Source organism: Aquarana catesbeiana, linkage group LG11 (genome assembly GCF_042186555.1).
Source record: "Aquarana catesbeiana isolate 2022-GZ linkage group LG11, ASM4218655v1, whole genome shotgun sequence".
Taxonomy (NCBI): Eukaryota; Metazoa; Chordata; class Amphibia; order Anura; family Ranidae; genus Aquarana; species Aquarana catesbeiana.
In genome coordinates, this window is record NC_133334.1 from 86130258 (window position 1) to 86156193 (window position 25936).

Genomic DNA, 25936 nt, shown 5'->3' on the forward strand with positions numbered 1-25936 from the left:
GCGCATCCCTGTATTGTTTTGATCGAGGTATGCACACACATCACTGTCTACCCTGATGCGCAATCTCCGCAAATAAACCTAGAGATGCTGCGCGATAAACACACATCTTTTCTCCTTTTTTCATTTATGCACAAGATGATTACATTTGGTAAAATGGGACACTTTTGGTAAATTTACTATTGACCCTAATGGTTTCACTTCCGGTATCCATAATGGGCTTCATGGTGAGGCGTGGAACGCACGCCGAGCGGCCATCTTGCCTGAATACCGGAAGTGATAATTACACACAATGTGGAGCTGTTTCTCATTACTATGGTCATATTTTCTATATATACTTTGCTGGCTGCAGTGGGGGGACCCCCCAGAAGACATCTAAGAGGATGAAACGTGTCGGTTAGGACCCCACTGCCGCCACACATTTACAGCGCTGATTTTAAAGATTTACATGTGAGTATTTCTCATTTTTAATAAATTCGATATTTGTTTTATGGATTTACACTATGTGGCCTTCCTTTTCTCCTTCCTTTTCTCCTCCTCTACCTCATATTATCGCCATCTGCCTTCTAACACCACTCTGAGGGACACACCAGTCCATGGTTTATTTCAAGACCTCCATCTTCATAACCCCTCTGGATTACCTACAATCACCCACCACCTAAGCTTGTTTTGACTCAATTGGGCGTACGTCTCTTTGGGTCCAATAGATCCGGTAAGCCTTCCTATTGTCGGTGGTGGTGTGCCTCTTTTTTCTGCACTCCAGATGTCACGCACTTATTGATTTGTTTCTCACATGAAGTCACGTAATCTCTATGGTCTATTAATTATTAGCATGGAGGACTTTCTTCCAAGTTTTTCACTTAGATGTTTTCACCATTTTTTTGGACTATATTGTCCCCATGTTAGACATTTAAGATTGTTTTAGCGCTACACTTATTTTGTCTTCTGCTTTCCCTGCATGCCTTGCATCTTTTCCTCTGCTGTTTACTTTCAATTTTGAATGACTATATATCCCATGGTACCTTGCTGCCTGCAAGCAGTGGTTCCGCCTCCTGAAAAACCTCTTAGCACCTCCTGTGGTTCAGAAGGCAGGCTCTGTGAAATGTGTGACATGGCAATGCCTGCTCACAGGGCATAATGAATGTGTTCCAGAATTCAAGGAAGCAAATAAATATGCGGGGAGCTTCGCAAACAAAAAAGCTCAGTACATCAGGGTGTTTTTTTTTTTTTATCCTGATCTAAAATGCAGCCCATGGTTTACAATGTGTAGAATATACTGGTTATGGTATAGGATAGGGGCCCATTTGAAAAAAATGCTCAACCAGCCTCATATCATGGGAATCACCAGCCCGATAAAGTAAAGAGATTTAATTTTAAAAAAAAATGGGCGTTTAAGCGGTCATTCCCTAGTGCGAATATAAAAATACAGCGCTCGTAAACAAAAACCCATGATAAGTGAAAACAAAAACCTACAGTCCATATATAAATAAAAAGGTGCTTCACATCTTATGTGCAAAGTTGTAGGGAATGCTTCACATCTGGTGTGCAAAAAATGCAGAGAAAATGTTGCAGACAGAATTTTCAGGCGTGCCAATGCACCCCCACGTGTGTCCCCATTCACCGGATCACAATGACGCCCAACTTTTCAGTCTGGGAGTCAATACAGGCTTAGACCACTTTTCACACCGAGGGCGTTTTGCAGGCGCTATAGCGTTTAAAAATAGCGCCTGCAATCCGCCCTCAAACAGCTGCAGCATTGTCTCCAGTGTGAAAGCCCGAGGGCTTTCACACCGGAGCGCTGCGCTGGCAGGACGTCAGGAAAAGTCCTGTCAGTAGCTTCTTTGGAGCGGTGAAGGAGCGGTGTGTTTACCGCTCCTCCACTGTTGCTCCCCATTGAAATCAATGGGGCAGCGCTGGGATACCACCGGCAAAATGCCGATATTGCGGGCGGCTTTAACCCTTTCTCGGCCGCTAGTGGGGGGTAAAAGCGCCCTGCTAGTGGCCGAAATGCGCCGCTAATCCGACGGTAAAACGCCGCTAAAAATAGCGGCGTTTTACCGCCGACTCTATGGGCGGCTCGGTGTGAAAGGGCTCTTAAAGCGATATCCAGAGGATGTCACAGGATGGCAAGTTCACTGATGAGATGTTATGGTAAACGATCCTTCAACGTTAAAACTCAGCCATACAAAACAGGTACCCAAAAAGAAAAAAGGAGGGACCAATAGTGAAGTATGCTTATTTATTGCACATAAAAGGATATACTTGCAAACGTAAGTTAAAATCAGGCATGGGAATGGTAAAAGGATGCAGCAAACACCGCTGTTAGCGTTTTCCCCATGAGACCGGAAATGACGTCAGTCGGGCCGAAGTGCGTCGAGTCAATGCATTTTGCCCTTCCACAGGGCTTCATCAAAGGTCCTTGACATATTTAGGGAATGACCGCTTAAACGCCCATATTTTTTTTTTTTTTTTTTTTAAATAAATCTTTTTTTTCTTTGTTTACAATGTGGCTGTAAACACAGGTGCATAGACCAGCATTGTGTTTTCTTGAATGTTTTTCTTGATTACACAGCACAAGCACTTTGCCTTTTAATCTGCTTTAAGGGACCAGGATAAAAAAAAATATATATATATATATATATGTGTGTGTGTGTATGTAATGTATGTGTGTGTGTGTGTGTGTGTATATATATATATATTTATTTGAGGGGGGTTAACGCTTTAGGTTGTAAGATTTATGTACGTACTTGTTTAGCGTTTTTTGTGGGATGTCACTTATGTCCATAATATAGAAATGATGTGACTATTGGATAAATATTCTGTAAAATAGAAGGGAATGTAAAACTTGACCAAGGTGAAAAGACCACCTTCACACTGGGACAGATTTCAGGCGCTTTAGCTCTAGAAATAGCCTCTGCTAAGTGCCTGAAAACCGACTCCCATTAATTCCAGTGTGCCTTTTCACACTGGGGCGATTCACTTGCAGGGCGGGAAGAAAAGCCCTGCAAGCAGCATCTTTGGGGCAGGTTGGGAGTGACTCCGCTCCTGCTGGGATTGGACACAGCGGGAGCGGCGGACCCGATGTCCACCGGGACCAGCTGAACGTTCCCGAGGCAGACAGAAACAAGGCAGATTGTCGTTCTGTCAGAGGGGAAGCAGGAACATGTCTTCCCCTAGTCAAAGTATCCCCCGCACAGTTGGCAAGCACTCTCAGGGAACACATTTAACCCTTTGATCGTCCCTGACGTTAACCCCTTACCTGCCAGTGTCATTAGTACTGTATTGGTGTCAGATTTGTCGGCGGCAATGTTGCAGTCCCGCTAAAAATCGCTGATCGCTGCCATTGCTAGTAAAAAAAAAAAAAAAAAAATTCCATATATCCCATAGTTTCTGGACGCTACAACTTTTTTGTGCAAACTAATCAATATACACTTATTGTAACATTTTGGGGGAAAAAAATGTACATATTGGCCTAAATTTTGAAGCGCTTTTTTTTTTCCATTGGATGTGTTTTATAGCAGAAAGTAAAAAAATATTATTATTATTATTATTATTATTATTATTATTATATATTTTTTTTTTTTTTCAAAATTGTCAGCATTTTTTTGTTTTATAGTGCAAAAAAAACTGCAAAGGTGATCAAATGGCACCAAAAGAAAGCGCTATTTGTAGGAAAAAAAGGACATCAATTTTTTTTATTTGGGTACAGCATCGCACGACCGCGCAATCGTCAGTTAAAGTAACAGTGTCGTATCGCAAAAAACTGCTAGATCATGAGGGGTAAACCTTCCTGGAGCTGAAGAGGTTAAGCACATGTTGCAACACTAGAGGCTCACCTTGTAGATCTTTGGAACTCTTATGGTCATTTAGAATCTTACACAATTCCTAAAACCTTCCTTTGGCTTGAACTGTACTCTCAGCTGCCAGAATTAGATTTCTATCCTTCATTACAGCTTGCATTGAATAAGAATGGAGATGCACCTAGGTCTAGCATTCTTTAGGTAGTGGTGAGTCTGACCTTGATTAGACATACCTCCCAACTTTTTGAGATGGGAATGAGGGACACCTATCAGCAAAAGTATGCAGGCATAGGACACACCCCCTGCCACACCCCCTTTTGAAGGAGAATTGTACAAAAAAACAAGATTGGTTAAACCCACAAGTGTGTGGTGTGTGTGTGTGTGTGTGTGTGTGTTTGTTTTTTACCACTACTATTCCTTTTTTATATTGGCTTTTTGCATTTACAAATGCAGCAATTTGGAAATCAGATGAAAGGTTTAGCGCTGGGAAAACACTTTTTGATAGATAAAAAGTGCATTTTATATACATCTATACAGATCAGACCCTAATGAGGGACATGGCTCCAAATCAGTGACATTCCCTCGAAATCGGGGACAGTTGGGAGCTATGGTTAGAGTTCTCCTGTAGACAGGCAGATGTTTAATGTTAAACACTGGCTGTAATAAAACCTGAGAACATTGTTTAGTTGATCTAGTGCTCTTATAGATATACAGTGGGGATGGAAAGTATTCAGACCCCCTAAAATTTTTCACTCTTTGTTATATTGCAGCCATTTGCTAAAATCCTTTAAGTTCATTTTTTGCCTCATTAATGTACACACAGCACCCCATATTGACAGAAAAACACAGAATTGTTGACATTTTTGCAGATTTATTAAAAAAGAAAAACCGAAATATCACATGGTCCTAAGTATTCAGACCATTTGCTGTGACTATATCTATCTATCTATCTATCTATCTATCTATCTATCTATCTATCTATCTATCTATCTATCTATCTATCTATCTATCTATCTATCTATTCTATCCTCAGGTGCTGTCCATTTCTTCTGATCATCCTTAAGATGGTTCTACACCTTCATTTGAGTCCAGCTGTGTTTTATTATACTGATTAGACTTGATTAGGAAAGCCACACACCTGTCTATATAAGACCTTACAGCTCACAGTGCATGTCAGAGCAAATGAGAATCATGAGATCAAAGTAACTGCCTGAAGAGCTCAGACAGGGCAAGGCACAGATCTGGCCAAGGTTACAAAAAAATTCTGCTGCACTTAAGGTTCCTAAGAGCACAGTGGCCTCCATAATCCTTAAATGGAAGACGTTTGGGACAACCAGAACCCTTGCTAGAGCTGGCCGTCCGACCAAACTGAGCTATCGGGGGAGAAGAGCCTTGGTGAGAGAGGTAAAGGAGAACACTGTGGCTGAGCTCCAGAGATGCAGTCGGGAGATGGGAGAAAGTTGTAGAAAGTCAACCATCACTGCAGCCCTCCACCAGTCGGGGCTTTATGGCAGAGTGGCCCGACGGAAGCCTCCACTCAGTGCAAGACACATGAAAGCCTGCATGGAGTTTGCTAAAAAAACACCCGAAGGACTCCAGGATGGTGAGAAATAAGATTCTCTGGTCTGATGAGACCAAGATAGAACTTTTTGGCCTTAATTCTAAGAGGAAAACCAGGCACTGCTTATCACCTGTCCAATACAGTCCCAACAGTGAAGCATGGTGGTGGCAGCATCATGCTGTGGGGGGTGTTTTTCAGCTGCAGGGACAGGACAAATGGTTGCAATCAAGGGAAAGATGAATGCGGCCAAGTACAGGGATATCCTGGACGAAAACCTTCTCCAGAGTGCTCAGGACCTCAGACTGGGCCCAAGGTTTACCCTCCAACAAGACAATGACCCTAAGCAAACAGCTAAAATAACGAAGGAGTGGTTTCACAACAACTCCGTGACTGTTCTTGAATGGCCCAGCCAGAGCCCTGACTTAAACTCAATTGAGCATCTCTGGAGAGACCTAAAAATGACTGTCCACCAACGTTTACCATCCAACCTGACAGAACTGGAGAGGATCTGCAAGGAGGAATGGCAGAGGATCCCCAAATCCAGGTGTGAAAAACTTGTTGCATCTTTCCCAAAAAAGACTCATGGCTGTATTAGATCAAAAGGGTGCTTCTACTAAATACTGAGCAAAGGGTGTGCATACTTAGGACCATGTGATATTTCAGTTTTTCTTTTTTTAATAAATCTGCAAAAATGTCAACAATTCTGTGTTTTTCTGTCAATATGGGGTCCTGTGTGTACATTAATGAGGAAAAAAAATGAACTGAAATGATTTTGGCAAATGGCTGCAATATAACAAAGAGTGAAAAATTTAAGGGGGTCTGAATACTTTCCGTCCCCACTGTATGTATTCTAGCTGAAGGCCTCTCCCCTTTTTGGTAGTAACTTTTTTTTTTTTTTTTTTTTTTTTTTTTTTTTATAGTTTAAACTTTGTTTAAACTGGCCGTGCCATCCGTCAGTGATGAGCTTCAGCCTGTAGTTTGATTTGTTGTCCTCATCTAAACTGTCTTCCTATTGTTTCTAACCCAACCATAACAATCCTGGTGAGCCATCAGTTTGTGTGGACTTCTACTCCTTCTCGCTTAAAGCAGAACTCCATAGAACAATGGGGAAAAAATGCATACCCAATTAAAAATCAAATAACCAGTCTTTGCTGCAATATTCACTTTTTAAATCCCAAGATTTTTCTCAAGTATTTTGTTGTGTAGTGGGGAAACTTAATCTATTTCTCCCCGACACTGGGGGGTGTCAGGCGGCGCCCCCCGTATAAAACAGTGACAGTGGGGCAGGCTTGGCAGCGCAGTGGCGATGTGACAGGCTGACAGCGCAGGGAGAGCCCAGCTGTGACAGGGTGCAGGGGGTGCCCGGGCCGAATGCGGACTGTACCGCTACCCAGGTGACACACAGGACCGGGAGCAGGAAAAAATATCACACACACACACACCAGGGGGGAGAGAGACAGTAGGGAAGTGCTGAATAGAGGATGGGAAATGCTGGAGGAGTTAACTAGCAGGTGATTGGTTCCTAGCTGGTCCCAACAACCAATCATTATCTTGTGAATATGAAAAATTAACCCCAGCAGTTCCTGCCTTCTGTTCAGCGCTGCTGTGTCTCCCCCAGTGCATGAGTAAGGTAAGAGGGGGCAGAGCTATGCAACATGCAGGAGGTCCAGAGCTGTGAGGTTGGGGTACAAAGTAGTGACAACGATATTGGGGGATGCAGACGTATGCAGGGGGCACAGTGGGGTGCTTTTTACACTTTTAAAGTTGGGGGGGGGGGTGCCGGATATAGGATCCGCCCCAGGTGCCAAATGCTCTAGGTACGCCCCTGCATGGGACCCTCAGGATCTCAGCACTAGACACTCAGAACACTTGCAGGGCAATAGTCCCTAGTCTAGCTACTTCCCAGAATACTTAGAATACTTTTCACATCCATTCTAGGCATAGCCAGCAATGAACCCCATTGTGATCCCAACAGGATATACAGTTTCCAGAAGGCAACTCGTTAAAGGAGCAATTCACACAGGTGCCCTTTTTCAAGAGTTCACAAAGGTAATAATGTAAAGCAGGCTTCCTAAACAAAGGACCAGTTTCCTTCCTCTCAGACTTAAGGAGGGTTGAACTATGGCTAGTGTGAGTAGAAAATGCCCCAGCTTCAATGAGGGTCCACAATGTTAGGCTTTTGGTGATCAGTGCGATTTTTAAAAAAAATGTGGTCAGGAGACGGAAATACCCCATCATTGGTATTAGTGGCAGGAACAGTGCCCCATCATTTAGTGTCAGTGAAAGCAATGATTCCCCATAATTGGTGTCAGTGGGAGAAATAGTGCCTCACTGTTGGTGTCACTGAAGGCAATTATGCCTCATTGTTGGTGTCAGTAGGAGGGATAGTGCCTCAAGGGCTGGACAAAGGTAAGTAAACGGGACAAAGTTTGGAGAACACTTATGTAAATACAAATCAGCCTCCCACAAGGGGTGATGGCACAAAGCTTTAAGGTTGCAAACAGTTTGTAATAAAGTTGAGAGAGAGAGCGAGAGAGTCAAGAAAAGCAGTATCTACCTAGATACAGAAAGGGGTGTTCCAGAGTCCAGCATCCCCGTACGGGGGGAGGTGAGCAGTCCAATAATAAACTCTTCTTACACCATCCAGCTTGCCCCCAAAGGGGAGAATTTACAGTAAAAGCCTTGCAATTATATCCTGAGTCTTGATGGTTCAACTACAGGGAATATAGTTGACCACTTTTCCCAGTAAAGGCTACCCCTCCTGAAATCCCACTAAGTAATTCCTCTATCACCTTCTACCCATGGTGCACATCAGGGAAAGATGATATAGCCAAATACATGGGTAGAGATGCAAGGAAGCTTTGGGGATAGGTGGAGTGTTGGTGTTGCACACTATGCATAGTGCACCCCTAAACCCAGCACTGTGAACCGCGCACCCCCAAACTCTGCACCCCTAAGGCTCCTTTCACACGTGTGGACAGTAGGTCCGTATTTGATCGTTTTCGGATGAAATACGGACATACATGCATCCCTATGGGATAGCGGGTGTCAGCGGATGAACATCCGCTGACACCCGATATCATCCGTCCCCGCTATGGTCCGATTCTGCAGACGCAGGAAAATCCTATTTTTCTATCTGTCTGCAGAGCAGATCAGATGAACACGGACAGACGGTCTGTGTTCATCCGATCCCCCCCCCATAGGGGAGAGCGAAGATCTGACCGGGCGGTCCCTGCACAGTGTGCAGGGACCACCCTGTCATCCGCCGGCTCAGTGGGGATCAACTGAGTGATCCCCGCTGAGCAAGCGGATGTTCACGGGGCGGATCATCACAGATCCGTCCCGTTTGAAAGGACCCTAAATAATAATAAAAGAGAAAGATACATGATGTTACAAATACAACCAGCCCTTTGAGGTTAACCATACTGCTGATGCCATATATCCCAAAACCGTTGCGCTGAAAATACATTCAAGCTATACTGCGGATGAAATTGTGTTTGACACCCTTGCCTTTGAGGTTACTTACTGGATAAAAGTAACCCTGTGGTGACCCAGAAACAAGATTCCAGCCATTCTTCTTCTTCCCTTTTTTTTTTTTTTTGGATCCCACTAAAGTCATCTGCTCTCCCTGATATTTGCCACCAGTTGATTTGCTTGTAAGCATGTGGGCAGTATTAAGTATTCAGCATTATTGTGCAGGAAGGAAAGTGTGGATGGATATGTACACATCACTGTTGTGTACCTTTCCTTTCATCCTCCCGACTGTTGTGTACCTTTCCTTTTCATCCTCCCGTTATTCATCGCCTCAGGTTCTGGACAAGTATTTGCTTTCACATTGCTCTGCATTGGCCTTTTTATTGCTAAGTGTGTCACAAGCAGCTATATTGCTTTTCAGACCAGTACAAGCATTTGTTTCTACAGACCTGTTGTATTCAGTAACCTGGAAGACCTATAAAACAAAATATGTCTAATGAAATGGTGTCTAGAATTGTATATGATAAAAAAAAAAATATAAAAAGTGTTGCAGCACTGCAATTGTATATGCAACTGAACATACAGTTTTCTCTTAGGTCCCCCTGCAAAGTCTCACAAATACCTGTTGAATTTGCTGGTGAAGTCCACAAATGCATAACCTGTGATGGAGGGACAGCTCCTCTGCTGCACTGCTCATTTAATTTATTATTTTATTATTATACTACAGGATTTGTATAGCGCCAACAGTTTGCGCAGCGCTTTACAACATGAGGGCAGACATTACAGTTATATTACATTACAGTTACTTTACAATTTGGTACAAGAGGAATCGGAGGACCCTGCTCGTTAGAGCTTACAATCTAATTCTCGTTAACATTGTCTTATGTAGTCTGTGCCAATCAAATCCTATTCATTTCATTTTTTTTTTTTTTTTTTCTGCAGTAATTAAATTCAACTCGAAGAACCTTAATTCTCTTAATAATTTTTATTGATAAAGCATGACTAGAGTGTTTAATTGTAATTTTAAATATGGTGTATGCTTTAGTTTTTATGGATACCTAATGAACTTCCAGATAGCATAGTGATGCCCAGTTTATCTGCTCTTGTATCCAGTAAACTTTGCAAATCAGTGTTACTGCAGCTTTTATTTATTTATTTTTTTTCTTGTCTCAAAAAAAATCAGCAAGCGAAGGGAGGAAAGTGAATCCATGCAATCTAAATACAGCCTACGCAATGTAACCTTGGGCTCAAGTGCTAGCAGTATGAAGTCAATTGACTAGGCAGGGCAGAAGTCAAAAGGCTTATCTATCAAGGCAAAGTGCAATAACTTGCAGCAACCTCTGATCATTTCTTCAAAAACCTTAAATGTGGGTGCTATGACTTTTTCACGCTCTGTGCCTCTTCATAACTCTGTACGGTAATTGAGATCTGTTGGCTCCTACCATCACTGTTGCTGCCATTTCCTTGTATGTCTCTGTAGTTCTGTGTATGCTAAAGTTGCACTTTGGCTAAACCCAAATTCTACGTTTTCTTTCCATTGTTATCTCAACAATATCCAGTAAATTATCCATTTGCAATTTCTGATACCTCCTTGGTGTCTTGTGCATGCGTGATCTTTCTTTGAATAATGTCAGAACCCAGAGTGTCAGGTGCCGGGAGGCTTGCAAGGTCAGGGCAACCTTTGGGGACAGTCCTCTTCCAGTGGCCTCTACGGGGGTGGCTCTACAGATATGTCATTGCCAACTTTCTTCGGAAAACTAAATTTCCTGGCTATCTTCAATACTATCGGAATAACTGGCAAAATAAAAAGTCCCGACTTGCATATACATGTCTGAGCGCAAGTACTGAAACATTGGAGCAACTAGAATTTGTTATAGCCAAGCCATGGCAGCCATCGCGCTCTCTCAGCATAGGTTTCCTTTCAAAATTTTTACGCATTGCCAAAAACCTTTATCGGTTTTGGATAGTTCGAGAAGGGTTGGCACACTCAACAGGTTTTTTTATTGCTGTATCCTCATTTGGTAGGTATGTCCTCTCTATTGACCCTGCTGGCCACTGTCACTCAGACAGTAAGTGAGGGGAGAAAAGTCCAAATACTACAGTTGTCACCATAACTATAGGTTAGCGTAAATCTTCCAATTAGGACACCTGTTTTGATGTCAGTTGTCTAAGAACGGAGTTCCCCTTACTTGTGGAGATTTCTCTTGCTAACAAAACATTATAAATGTTGGCAATACATATACTTTAATTCTGGTATGGTGTTATTTAGTATCAGATATAGGTGCACAGCTGTATTCTGCTGACCATATTTTGGTTCATTTAACTTGCTGTAGAGGGATGAAACCCTTTTAAACATTTTGTCTTAATTTGCTTCTGGTATGAATGCCATATTTGCTACTTTTTAAAGTAGATGCATTCTTTAGAATATATTCGCTTGAGGTCATAGATTAAGGATGCACAACAGTCCGGAGTTCTTTGCCTATATACCAGCTGTAAAATATGGACTGAATTCCAACTGCCTTCATCCATGAGGTGCCAAAAGTCCTAATGTGCATATGTTCCATATAGCTACACTTTGTCTTAATTTGCCTACTGACACAACAGAATGATCACCTGGTTTGGTCTGCTATAATCGGATGCAGCAATCGTATATCTGTATTTACTCCTGGACCATGGTAGACCTCTCCTGGTTGAGCCAGTGTGGGAAGTGTCGACCCACTGGTTTGTAGATTCCAGACAAAATGCTATTGTTATGCCACACCAGATAAGCTCGCACTGTCCAAACAGCTTCATCTTCATAGAAGTGAACATGTATGTTTGTAGAACGATTGCGTTATGGCTAGTTTGTATATCTGTATCTAAACCTGTAGGCACCTTAAACCAAGCAAACGGAAGAAATCTGGGACTAAAGGAATGCCTGGCCAATGTGTAAATGTACCTAGCAACAGAACATGGCTTGATTCCCAATCGCATACTTGTACAGACATTTCCCCCAAACTGCACATTCCTTGGCTGTCCCTTCTGGGCAATAGAATCAGTCAGTGTTAGATGTTCCTAGCTGTGTGTGGGGGTTTTTTTTTTTTTTTTTTTAATTTCCACAAAAAATCATTCTACAGACTCCAAGTTGAGCTAAAGGATGCTTTTAAGGTCAACAAGAGAGCTGCTTATTTCTTATATATCTTTTGATTCCAATGCCTTTGGAATTTGATGGTCTCCAGACTAGCATTTGCAAACCAGGATTGAACTGTGCCTACTCTTTATGTGTGTAGGGCAAACGTTAATCTTAAAAGGTAAAGCCTTTTCTGGAATACCTATAGCTTTCTCCATTCCCTGCACTCCCTCAGTCAGTTCACCTCAAGGAGCCCTTGGAAAGAGTATAACCACCCTGCCATGATTCAGTACTCGGGCCTAAATGGGCCATCTCCAGCCCTGAACACGGCCAGGACTACTGCAGGCGAACAAGATAGTAGGGAGCGTAATTATCTGCTGGAAGAGGGGTGGGGGAGACTAGCAAGAAAACCTGTCCCTCTGCCCTTAAAGGCTAGTGACAGATTCCATTTAAAAAACAGAAATTAGACTTGCTATAAACATACTTCTGAACATTGCGACTTCTCTGTGCAGTGAGGGAGTTGGCAAGGCTAGTTAGATTGAAATTACTAACGACATTTGAGCAGTACATTAATGGGAGCTTTCATGGGTGCTTTTCATGCTGTGTTAACTAGTTGAAATAAAAGGGAAAAAAATCTGATTTCTGTTTTTAAATGACCTGAGACTTCCTGATTAGTCTTGCTCACTGCTTCAGCTTTTATGATGTTCACGCTTGCAGAGTTCTTGTGGAGATCATAGGCCTTTTTTATTTTTGATGAATAACACTCTTTTTCTCTCACACAGAGAGCTACACGACTCGAACCCAGTACAGTTCCGTGCCAGCTTCCTACAGCTCCCGCTCCCAGATCCTCAACTCCGATCAAAGGATAGCTGTGAGTACCTGTTGACTGAGCTTTGTAGGGTGGGGTAACATTTACCACTGTTCATACAATGTATGAGCATCTTGTAATATGTTTATAATCCACTGCAAATCCTATCTTTATTGCTGTCTCTTAGTCATGTTAGAACTAGCGTTTCCACTGTACGTTAAATTTGCCTGTTTTTCAGGCAAGGCTTTTCTATCTAGGAAAAATGGGCCTGTTTTTCAGGCAAGGCTTTTTCTATCTGGGGAAAAAAATAGGTTTATGTTAAAATGAATGTCTGCAAGTTGTTACAAGACAGTCACCTGTGGTCACAGCTCAACTCAAACCCTGAGGCCCAATTCATGCTGTTGAAACCTGGTGCATCACATTAATGCATATTCACATTATTGCAAGTTACCGCCTACTTATTTGAATAATTTTGCTGGAAAAGCACTAGCCTGCACTAAAAATTTGGACATGGGTAATTTTTTGCAATACAGTGCACCACATTGCACCACGTGTTGTTGTGCTCTACAGTGCAGCTGCATCAGAGTGCAATTGAGAATGAATGATGGTATCAAGCTCAGACTGTGGTTGCCAAAGCACATAGCCAAAAGTAGAAAAATCCAGTCATTCAAAACCTTTCCTGACCTTCTGGATCATACAGAGCAGAAACTAAAAGTAATAAATACCACATTAAAGAGCGTTGGGTGTCTCTCTTAAAACCATATAGTAATATCTATATACACTATAAAAATTTGAAAAACAAAACCATATATACAAAAGTTTTTTTTTTTTTTTTTTTATTTGGCAAATGACACAAGGTGAGTGCCTAAACACCCCAGATTATTATCAGATCCATTAAAAAGCAACAAATGGCAATGGGCTATGTGACCAAAAATAAACAAATTGCAGAAGCCAGCTACTAGGATTAAGCAATGCCCAACAAAATTTTAAAGGTGGAAGAAGTCACATTTAGTATTTAATATATAAAAGAAGCATACACGTTTTATATGCGTTGAGTTAAGGCAACTTTATTTGAACGGGCTGGAAAAGCACATTTTATTGCATTACAGTGTACCACAACGCATCATGAGCTGTGCTTTTGCATTGCAGATACATTGGTGGGCAATTGAGAATAAATGATGGCTTCAAGCTCAGACTGTGGTTGCCAAACAGAATAATCCAGTTACTCAACTTTCCTGACCTGGATCCTACAGAGCATAAACGTAAAATGCTAAATCCTATATATCAGAGGAGCTTTAGGTGTCTCTCCAATAACCATGCATCATTTTTTAATAGAATGTACCACAATGCACCGTTGTGCTTTGCAATGCAGGTACGTTTATGGTGCAATTTAGAATAAATGCTGGTCTCCACTCAGACTGTGGTTGCTAAGGCATGTGGCCAAAGCAGAATAATCGGGCCCTTCAACACCTTCCCTGAGCTTTTGGCTCCTATAGAGCATAAACGAAAAGTAACACAGGAATCTCAGCACATACATAAGACTGAGTGATGAAAAACGTCAGCTGAAGTCATTGTATGCATCATGTGACCATTGGAGTGTAGGAGAATTGGCCTTCGGGAGCTTATAGGTCAGTGATGGTGAACCTTGGCACCCCAGATGTTTTGGGACTACATTTCCCATGATGCTCATGCACTCTGCAGTGTAGTTGAGCATCATGGGAAATGTTCTAGGTGAATGTTTAACACTGCCATTTCCTATAATAACATTTGTCAGAGCTGTGAAGCACTCATAAAATGTGAGTTGAATAGTGTGAAAAAAATGTTATGTTGTATTGGAGTAAAATGGGTGTATTATGAAGAAGTGATTTTATCTTGCTTATTTTGGGAGTTCTTTCTGATGACATCATCATTTATCTGAGAGTGGAATACACTGAGAGATTGAAATATGAGCAGACTAATCTTTTCATAACAGGATAGAAACCAAGTGAGTGACCAGCCATAAGGGAACACAATCTGAGTCACCGACACCCTTTAGAATTCCATAGGGTGCAGAACTGAAACTGTTGGTGCTTCCACTCGATTCATGTACCGGTCACAGACCGGTATATGAATCAGTCTGTGCCCACACTGGGGTTAGAGCATCCATACTGGATATTTCTTCCTCGGTGTGCTCCTACTCTCCCTCCCTGACCACTGCGCCCGTCACACTGACGGGTGCATGGCCAAGGAGTTTTGTCCTGGGATGGGCGGAGCCTGATGGGGAACAGTAGGCAGATCCATACTATCTATTTTTTTTATCTACCCACAGCCCTGTGCTGTCAATCAACAGCCAGGTGAACCTGATGGGGAAACTAATCACTGTTCCCTATCAGGCTCTACCCACCAAGTCACAAGTCATTTCCCAAATATAGGCATTGTCATATTTGGGTATTGACCTCCTATAGGATTTTTGGATCTATGTTTAACTTTAGCCGTTGGCTAGGGAATCTTCCAGCCAACAGCTAAATGGGGTCCACCATTCTGATGCACATGGCAATGCAGGTTGGCGACACTTGGTTGCAAGAACAGTCCAGTCCATGGGCTGTATATCCCAATATCCTCCCCCTTTGGCAGGCTTGCTTCTAGATATAGATGGGATAGACGCTTGCTATGAGTTTTTAGGCATATAGAACACCTGGTTTTATTTGGGCAGTGATCCGGTATTGGTGTTTCCCCACAGGCCCGGCAGACTTTGCCACCAACCGCTCACCAACAAGTTCATTCAAAGTAGCTTTATACTGAGATCTCAGGTCCTGAATTCCCCGCGAAATGTGTCGGCCTTATAACTTGATCTCAAGACTATGCACATACAATACCTTGAATGGCTATTTGTATATTTGGTCTTAAAATAGATTTGCAAAGGATATGTCCAAAACAGTCTTTGGATTTTAGTTTGTGTTATGCCCTGGGTGGTATAATTAAAGTCCCAGTTTTGTTTTGCCCCTATCTTTATAGATTATAGGGATGATACCCCCAAGGGCAATAATTGACTGTGCACTCAGTCCACATACATAGTAAGACTTTTTGGGGTCAGAATATAGTACTGTGTGGGAAGCTGTCACATTTTATGACAGCTTCATAGCACAGACAGGATCCACTCTGTGTACTGGGGTACCTTTTGTATGCCAGCTCAGACCTGGTCTTAATTACCACCAGTTTTTTAATCTGAGAACTGACCATAATCCTTTATGAAGATGTGACTGCAATAGCAACAGGTTGTGCTATTGCCTGTGCAAATGCTTGCCTGAATTGGACGAAGATAGTACTTAAAGCGGAGTTCTACCCATAAATGGAACTTCCGCTTTTAAGTGATGGTGACCCCCTGACATGCCACATTTGGCATGTCGTTTTTTTTGGGGGGGGGGGGGAGCGGCTACCCTCTTTTTAGAGGCATCCAGCTCCCACTTCCTCCTGGGGCTCCACAAGGAAGTTCACCTCTCCCCCCTCCCTCTGCAATCTTCTGGGACACGTCACGGAAAAGTGCCCGACCATTCACAGCGCGCCCACAGTTACAATGCCGGCTCCGCAGAAAGGAGGGGTAGGGGAGCAAGGCTTCGTCTGCCTGCATCGCTGGACCGTGGGACAGGCAAGTGTCTGATTTATTAAGTCAGCAGCTACACTTTTTGTAGATGCTGACTTTTAAATGGGTGGAACTCCGCTTTGAGGAAACAGACAGAAAAGTGCCATTCATAGCTTTAATGAATCCCCCCCCCCCCCCCCCCGGTGTGTTTTAGGCTCTCACTGTGGATGAAAAGAATAGGATGGTCATACTATTACTACTATAGTAATTGGTTGTTCACTAGATTTTTACCTAAACACTATTGTATTGTTTTATATGGAGAGATGAGTGGTGTAGCATTGCAGTATTTATCAGAGAAATTCCAAAGCCAGTATAATAGTTTCTTTTGTTAAATATTAAATAGCTTGCTGAGAAAATTATAGTTTGCTGTGTGTGTGTGTGTGTGTATCTATGTATCTATGCTTTGTATCTTTTTCCTATGGATGAGGTACCATTTTGGCACAAGATGAACTGATCCAGTAGATGCTGAACACTTAATAGAAGAAGCAGGTAGAGTAGACAAGTGCTGGTCCAATATCCACCATCCAAAAATTCCTAAACAATTGCCTACAACACTTGGTCCTATTCTATTTTTGCCCCTGGCTGCTCTCTGTTCATCAGGTGCTAAATGGATTGTATGCACGGTGAGCACAATTAAACAGGCCATGTTCACCATGGCTAAATCTGGGTTTATCAACCAGGGTTCATCCACAGCTTTCTTGTGGTTTCTGGAGCAATGAGCAATTTCTGCCACTCAGATAAGTTCCCACTGACCCCTTTTTGATCTTTTTAGCTATCGGTTAGGGGCTAATTCTTCCCAATGACCACAAGTGTAAAGGCGCATTGTTCCTGCTGACCATCACACTAATGTATTATGAGTTGTAGATATGGTAGGGGTTCCTTGAGACTGGAAACTTATTTCATGGGTTCCTACTGTATGCATTCAGGAAGGCTGGGCTAAATCATACCCAAGAATGTCTTCTGTCATGATCTTTTATTGGGGTTTGTTGACATATGTATTAGGGGAGTGAAAGAAAATGTACTTTTATATGGTAATATTGATTTTTTTTTTTTTTTTTCTCTACAGTCAAGCCGCTCAGTTGGATATGGTACCCTCGGGGGCATGCGTTCAGGCTACTCTTCCCGCTCTGCTGTGGATGTTGGGGCCTCACAGAGAATCAGTGTACCTCCTCCACAACAACAGCAACAACAACGATACGCCACCTCCCGTCCATCCTCTTACCATGAAAAGGCCTATACAGGTCGAAGAGATTATGATACAATGTCTCTGAGATCACTACGTATTGGAGATGGTGATGACCGATATGAGCAAGTGGCAGTTTCTCAACCCGCTTATTATAATCGTCAGATGTCTTCTGTCAGTGCAGCACCCACAATGCAGAGATCCCTCTCGGGAAACTTTGGTCAGGATGGTGGCGGTGGCTCATGGGTTGAACGAGCAGAGGTAGTACAGACTCGGACAATTCGTGCACCTGCCATGCGCACCCTTCAACGTTTTCAAAGCAACAATCGCAATCGTACTGCCTCTGGATCGTATGGCACCTTGAATTCAGTTGGAACTCAACAGATTCAACAGTCAGTTGGAGCAGGCTCTGGGTATGTGACAGCTACAATGGAGCATACCTCTCGAGCCCCGTCTGTGCGAAGCCTGGCAGAGTCTGCACACCAAGTTCAAGAGCTAAGGGGCATGGATGTTTTTGATGGGAACAAAAGCCTGATGAGTCAGCATTCGTTTACTAGTGGGTAAGTTTCTACAAAAGTAGCAATTCTGCAATTTTTCTCCAAGGTCTAGCATACAGGCTCTCTGATTCCTCTTGTACCAAATTGTAATGTCTGGCTTTATTTTGTTAAGCGCTGCGCAAACTGTTGGCGCTATATATAACCCTGTATATTATAATAATAAATACTTGTCAACAGATGACACCTGAGCTTCACTATCTTGGGCAGTATTCCATCAGAGTGTGAGAACCGCATACCAGAGCTTTGTATATTGGCTTACTGAAAAGTTGAGGAACTAAAAAACGGTGTCAGGGAGAACATATAAGTGACGGTGTTGGATGATGAATTATAACATGTTTTCTGTAATATTGAGCATACACTAGTAGAATTGCAACCAAATTGTTTGGCTTTAAGAACATTCGTTCAAGTTTCTAATCGCTAGTGGGGTCAAATCAATGTTTGTTTTCAACCTTAATGATGAGAAATGCCAAAGAAACAGGATGTACAAGTTGTTAATTATTAATTTTTTTTTTCTAACCATGTATGTGCATTTCAACTGGGAACATCTATCCATTCCAAAATCGAACGGCAAAAGCAAACAAAAATTTAAGTATTTTGAAGAACATTCTTCAAGGTATTAACCCTGTACAGTTTTGCACAACTTTTGGAATGTCCAACTAACTCATACAGTTATGATTGCCAGCAGTCCACAGACAGCTACTCAGAGGACACTTCTCTTTTGCATTGGGTTGCTTTGCTGATTGTGAGCAAGTGTAACAGCAGTACACATTGCTGGAAGCAAGTGTGTAAAATCTGTCCTATGTTCTCAAGTTCCACAAACTTGTCCAGACGTTTGGCTATATGACCTGGAATAGCAGTGTCTGTTAGTGTTTCTGGGCTGCTGCTACTATTTATCCATTTTTTTTTTTTTTTTTTTTTTTTTTTTGGACGTGGAGGGTGTTGTTTATGACCCTTTTTTGTTATACATATGGGATCCTGTAAATAAATTTGAGAAGTTGCCTTTCAGCATAAAGTATATTCCCTCTGTTTACATGCTAATTGAATCTGGAAAAAAATAGGATTTTTATAACAGCTTACCTGTAAAATCCTTTTCTTTGAAGTACATCACGGGACACAGAGCCATAGTAGTTACTATGTGGGTTATATAGGCCACCTTTAGGTGATGGACACTGGCACACCCTAAACAGGAAGTTCAACTCCCTATATAACCCCTCCCCCTACAGGGAGTACCTCAGTTTTATAGCAAAGCAATACACGTGTATGCCAAAAAGAGGGGAGGGACCTCTGTGTCCCGTGATGTACTTCAAAGAAAAGGATTTTACAGGTAAGCTGTTATAAAAATCCTATTTTTTTTCCAGATTCAATTTCTTAATCGTACATCACGGGACACAGAGCCATAGTAGTTACTATGTGGGATGTCCCAGAGAAATGCCAACTGAGGGGATGGAGGCACAAACAAAAGTAGGGTGCCATCAGACCTGAGGACCTATACTGCTGCCTGCAGTACACTGTGCCCAAAGGCGATATTGTCATGCCTTCTTACATCCACCTGATAGAATCTGGTGAATGTATGGACTGAAGATCAAGTTGCGGCCTTGCAGATTTGAGCCATGGAGGCACTAACAGCCCTGGTGGAGTGCGCTTTGATTTGAAAAGGAGGAAACTTCCCTTTCAGACCATAAGCTTGAATAATTCCTTGCCGGATCTACTTGGAAATAGTAGATTTCAACACTGCCTGTCCTTTTCTAGGACCTTAAGGCAACATAAACAAAACATCCGTTTTTTTGTTTTTTTTTAATCTGAGTAGTTGCCTTCAAATAGACTTTGACTGCTCTTACTACATCAAGAGAATGTAGCGACCTCTCTTCCGCAGAACAGTGTTCTGGAAAAAGTTAAGGTAGAACAATAACCTGGTTTAGATGAAAACCTGAAACCAGCAGAAAGCTAGGATAAGGACACAATACCACCTTATCCTTGTGAATAATTAACTATGGCTCTTTACAAGGAGCAGCCAATTCTGATACCCTTCTTGCAGAAGATATAGCAACCAGAAAAAACAACTTCCTTGTCAAAAGGATCAAGGGAGTATGTCATATCGATCCAAAAGGCTGTCTTTGTAAACCGACAAAACCAAATTCAAGTCTCAAGGTTTTAAGGGTGACCTAACCAGCGGATTAATCCGTGTCACTCCCTGTATAAAACTACGGACCAGGGAATGCGAAGCAAGTGGTCATTGGAACAATACTAATAAGGCCAAGACCTGGCCCTTGATGGTACTCAAGGCCAGCTTCATTTCTAATCCTAGTTGCAGAAAGGCAAGGATTCTACCTATAACATACTTTCTAGGATGGCAACCCCTGGACTTGCACCAGGAAACATATGCCTTCCAGACTCTATAATTATTGACTCTGGAAGCTGGCTAGGTAGGTAGATATCACTGAGCCTTAAAGCCCACGATTCCTCAGAATGTGGGTTTTAATAGCCAAACCGTTAAATTTAGCATTTGTAAGGTAGGATGGAATACTGGTCCCTGCGAGAGCAGGTCTGGACGTGGTGGTAGGGTCCATGGGTCCCCTACCACCAACCTTACGATCTCTGCATACCAAGATCTTCTGGGCCTCACTGGGGCCACAAGAACCACCGACTTCCTTTCTTGCTTGATCCTGCGAAAAAGTCATGGTAGCAGCAGAATAGGAGGGAATGCATAAATCAATGAGAACTGATCCCACGGGGTCACCAACGCATCTGTTCCATATTCGAGTGGATCCCTTGTTGACACACAGTTGTTGACTTTTTTGTTGAACCTGGACGCAAACAGATCTACATCCGGAATCCCCTATCTTTGGCATATAGCCAGAAAGATTTCAGGGTGAAGGGACCACTCCCCCCGGGAACAACTGCTGGCGACTCAAGTAGTCTGCCTGCCAATTCTCTACCCCTGGAATGAAGCTTGCCCATATCCACGGCACCTGCTTTTCTTCCCAGGCTAGGATATGGTTTACCTCTCCCTGGGCTGCATGACTTCTGGTGCCCCCTTGGTGATTGACATAAGCCACTGCTGTGACATAGTCGGATTGAATCCTGACAGGACAAATTCGCAACCTGAATGTCCAGGCCCTTGGGGCTAGGTGTGCTGCCCGAATCTTTAGAATGTTGATGGGCAAGGTCCATTCAGTTCTGGACCATTTCCCTTGGACAGTCGCCTCTTCTAGGACTGTTCCCCAACCGGAAAACCTGGCAGCTGTTGTTACCATCTTCCAGGTAACTGCTAAGAAGGATTTCCCCTACTGCAGATTCTTGGATATCTTCCACCAACTGAGGCTCTGGCGCACCCCTTTGGCGACAGACGCTTTGGAAAATATAGTGCTTGGACCTTCTTGTTCCAGGTAGACCGGATACTGTTTTGCAGCAGTCTTGAGTGAGACTGAGCATAGGGAATCGCTTTGAATGAAGCCACCATCTTTCCCAACAACCTTATGCAAAGGCGAATAGAAGGACCCTTCTTTGCCCTGACCACCTGAACCAGCTCCTTTTTAAGGAACTGATCTTTGCCTGGGGTAAAAGCCACCCTCTTCTGGGCTGTATCTATAACCAGACCCAAGTATTCTTTGTCTTCTTAATGGTTTTAAAGAAGATCTCTCTAGGTTGAGGACCCAATCTAGGTATTCCAGGTAGCTGATTGTGGAGACCATGCTTTGGTCTAAGCGGGCTACTGACCTGTCTATTCAGAGAAGGTCGTCTAGGTATGCTACAATTGTTATACCTTGAGTCCTTAATATGGCCAAAGGAAGGGCCAGAAGTTTTGTAAACACCTGGGGTGCAGTAGCTAGACCGAAAGGCAAGAATACAACTGAAAGTGACGTTTTTCTACTTCAAAATGCAGATATTTTTGATGAGCGGGGAAAATGGGCACATGCAGGTATGCATCCCTGATGTCGACTGATGCCAGAAGTTCTCCTCCTTATAGGATGGAGACAACAGATTAGATTGATTCCACGTGGAAAAAAGTGGATATTTCAGGAACCGGCTTAGATCCTTGAGATCTACCATGGGTCTGACATCCCCATTTTGGTCTTTGGCACCGTGAAAAGGTTTGAAAAAAACCCCCAACCCCTGTTCCATCGCGGGGACCGCCATGACCTTTCTTGAGACAAAAGTCAGTCTAATGCTTGAAAAGGAGACTTCTTTTTCTCTAGATCTATGGGCCATTGCCCTGAGGAAAACTAGGAGAAATCTCGGAACTCTAGTTTGTAGTCTAGAGCTATTATGGAGACCATCCATCTGCCTCAAAACTCCTCCTGCCAGACCCTCGAACTGCAGAAGTCCACCCCCCCCCCCACTCGAGCAAGCGGGGGCGCCCCTTCATAAAAGGCTTTAGCGTTCTGTCTTGTAGGTTTTTTCCCCCCAGGACTTCTTTTGTCCCTGGGGTTGACCCTGAGGTCCTCTTGAACCTGACGGAGGCCGTTGTGACTGCCCGAAGGCAGACGCCCCTGGCACTGGAGAAAGAGCCAGTTTAAATGAGGGACGTTTTACTCCTTTTCTTAACTGGCAAAAGGGTACCTTTCCCCATCCCCAACAGCCTTTCACCGCGGAAAGGAAAACCAGCCAGGAGCTTTTGCATGGCGCTTCGGTTGCCACTATTCAACCATAAGATTCTACGGATATGCCACAACCCAAGCGTAAAGCGAGAGGTTTGCAGAATAGAATCTCTGATTGCGTCAATTGCAAAACACAAAACCGCTGGCAGCTCGGCTAAATCCTGGGCTAGCTGTTCAGGGAAAACCTTGAGCACCTGTCTCAAATGGTCTCTCAAGGATTAACATACCCCAATTGCCGCCACTGCAGGTTGAGCTACTGAACCTGCCAAAGAAAAAATGTTTTAACAGGAATTCCAATTTTTCATCAGATGGATTACTAAGCATTTGAGCATTGTCAACCGGACAAGTCAAATTTTACTTTCACAGAGGATATAGCAGCCTCAGTTGCTGGTATACTCCACCTCCTTAGTAAATTTTTTTTTTTTTTTTCCTCCATAGGATAAAGTGTTGAAAACCTTTTTTAGGAGGGAAAGAATGCTTATCTGGGTGATCCCACTCATAATAAATAAGCTTTTCTAGCAATGAATGAACAGGAAAAGCATGCACAGCTTGAGGAGGCTTCAGTGAACCTAAACAAGATTCACGGATTTCAACTGACTCCATTACGGGTAACTTAAATGTGGAGCGGACAATTTCCGTAAGAGAATGCACTAGCAATTTCTCAGCCTGTGAAGCTGAAGAGGGTCCTTCCCCACTTGATTCCTCAGAAGAGGAGTCATCAGTCTCTTCCCGGCCCCTTGAGGGGAATTCATCTTCCTTCTCCCAGTGTTCCTCTGTTTGAGGGTCCTGGGTGGTAAAAGGGGACCTAATGCATTTTCTTCTACTTTGTGAAGATGCAATTAAGGTCACTAATATTTCCTCTAATCCACTCCATGGCTGAGGAAAAAACCTCCTGAGTAATATATACAGGGGCTGAAATGCCAGAAGCAGTTGCAACCCCTAACCCTGACGGCTCACTCTGACCAGCCTCCCTAGGTCTTTCAGGGGGAGATGGCGTTGCAGAGGGAGGGTCCTCAGAGCCTGAGGGAGATCCCCTTGAGCCCTTATTTTTCGGAGTATTTGTACCTCCCCTTCTGCCCATAGTGCTAAGCACAAATGCAGAGGTACTACCAGAAATGCACCCACTGCTGAGCAATATAATTCAGAAACTGCCGCTGTTATCAAGGTTCAGTCTGATGCTAAGTAAATGTGCCTGAGAATGCCTGTGTCACCCACACTCACATGCAATCCACCTGCTCTGTGTCCCTCCTTTAGCTGTGTGCACCTGCAAAAAGTGCATCTTTTATAGCTAAGCATTGCCCGCGCTTGTGGGCGTTGAACCACGCCAACGCCGTGCTGATGCTCTGCCCCCCTCCTCTGACCACCCCCCATCCTTTTAAAAAAAAAAAGACCGCTTTCCCGCATGAGCAGGGGCCCTGGTCCGACTGGATAGCAAGTGGAGGGGGGGCTGGGGCGGAGGAGAGAGGAGGGCAGGTGGATGGAGAACCGCCATAATGGCAGCGGGACTGCCCCATGGCCTCTAGCCGGGAAGAGAAGCTGTGTGGGGACATTCCTAAAAAGAAAAAAAAACCCTTCCCACATCCTACCTGAAGCTTGGGCTCGGAGGAAGTGTGCAGCTTGGGACACTGAGCAAGACTGACAAGCATGGAACAGGTACGTGCTCTTGACAGCCCCCGGTGGCGACTTTAGGCATAGCAACATTTACTTAAAGGGGAAAACCCTCAACAATTAGAAACATTCCTTAGGAATCTCCCTTACCTTATCCAGCTGCAGGGTTCTGTGGTAAACCAAACAGACCCAATCTTCACCACTCTTGGTGGGCTCCGTTAAAAAACCTTCAGGGACTGGGGACCCCTTTTTTATCGGGGGATCCACAGCCCTGGGCCTGTAAAAAGCACCCAACCAGGAATATGGCTGAAAAAAACAAATACTGGATCCCAGGGTCCAGCTCTCTAAACAGAGATGCGTTGCAGGTAGAACCTCGTTTCTTCGGACACTAGGCCCGGGTGCCATTCAATTCGGCCTGGAAAAGACACTTTGAATGGATCTGGTTGCATAGCTTGCCCCAATAAGGAATATTCCAGCGGAGCACAGCACATCTTTACTCGTGACCAACACCTAAGACACTGGCGAAAAAACTGAGGTACTCCCTGTAGGGTTTATATAGGGAGTTGAACTTCCGGTTTAGGGTGTGCCAGTGTCCATCAACTAAAGATGGCCTATATAACCCACATAGTAACTACTATGGCTCTGTGTCCCGTGATGTACGATTAAGAAATATTAAATGACTAAAAAAAGTTTAAGGCAGAACTTTAGGCACAACATGTATGGTTTATTTTTGCCATCTTTTGTCCCATTGGGGAGATTTACCTGCACTTCCTGTCCCATAGCCAAACAGGAAGTGGGTGGAAATCTCTGCAAATTAAGGGAATCTCATGGACAGCCCCAGGTCACCAGAACTAGTGTCCCCATTGGAATAATTTCCCTCTGCTTTTCTGGGGACAACCCAAAAATTGGATTTTCTTTTTTTTTTTTCACTGATAAACAGGACAAATGGAGAAGGTGGATCTCCCGAACGGGGGCACAGATGACAATAAAACCTGACAGGTTTTCTAATACATCTCCACTTTATCCAAAACTACAAAAATAATTTGGAATTTTAGTTTTTATACTTTAACCACTCCCCCCCCCCCCCCTGCCTTTAGCAGAATGACGGCTGGGCGGTGGTTCAGTTATGCTGACTGGGCGTCACCGTGGGGGTGCGCATCGCGGCGGTCGGTGGTGCGGTGTGTCAGTCTGACACACCGCTACACTGATCTCGGTAAAGCGCCTCCGACGGAGGCTCTTTACCACTTGATCAGCCATGTCCAATCACAGCTGATCACGATGTAAACCGGAAGACCCGTTGATCGGCTTTTCCTCACTCATGTCTGAAAAACTCGGCGGCTCTCCTGACGGGGGGGTCTGTGCTGATTATTTATCAGCGCAGCCCCCCCTTGGATCCCACCCAGGACCACCATGATGGCCATCCACACTGGACCACCAGGTATGCCCCCCCCCAGACCATCAGGGAAATGCAAATCTGTGCCAAGGAAGCTGCCAATCAATGCCCAGGCAGCTGCCAATCAGTGCCCACTCACAATGCCTACCAGTGCCACCAGGGATGCCTATCAGTGCCGCGTATCAGTGCCCATCAGTACCACGTATCAATGCCCATTAGTGCCACCCAT

General features: G+C 43.6%; 1 protein-coding gene across 3 annotated transcripts in view; it reads left to right on the forward strand.

Annotated features, from left to right (window-relative positions):
* PKP3 (plakophilin 3) overlaps positions 1–25936 on the forward strand; it is a 157450-nt gene that overhangs the window by 101413 nt on the left and 30101 nt on the right. For all 3 annotated transcript variants that reach the window (XM_073604686.1, XM_073604687.1, XM_073604685.1), the window contains 2 exons: positions 12724–12812; positions 17435–18111. In XM_073604686.1, the coding sequence (XP_073460787.1) occupies positions 12724–12812; positions 17435–18111 (766 nt within the window). The remainder of the gene's footprint in view (positions 1–12723; positions 12813–17434; positions 18112–25936) is intronic.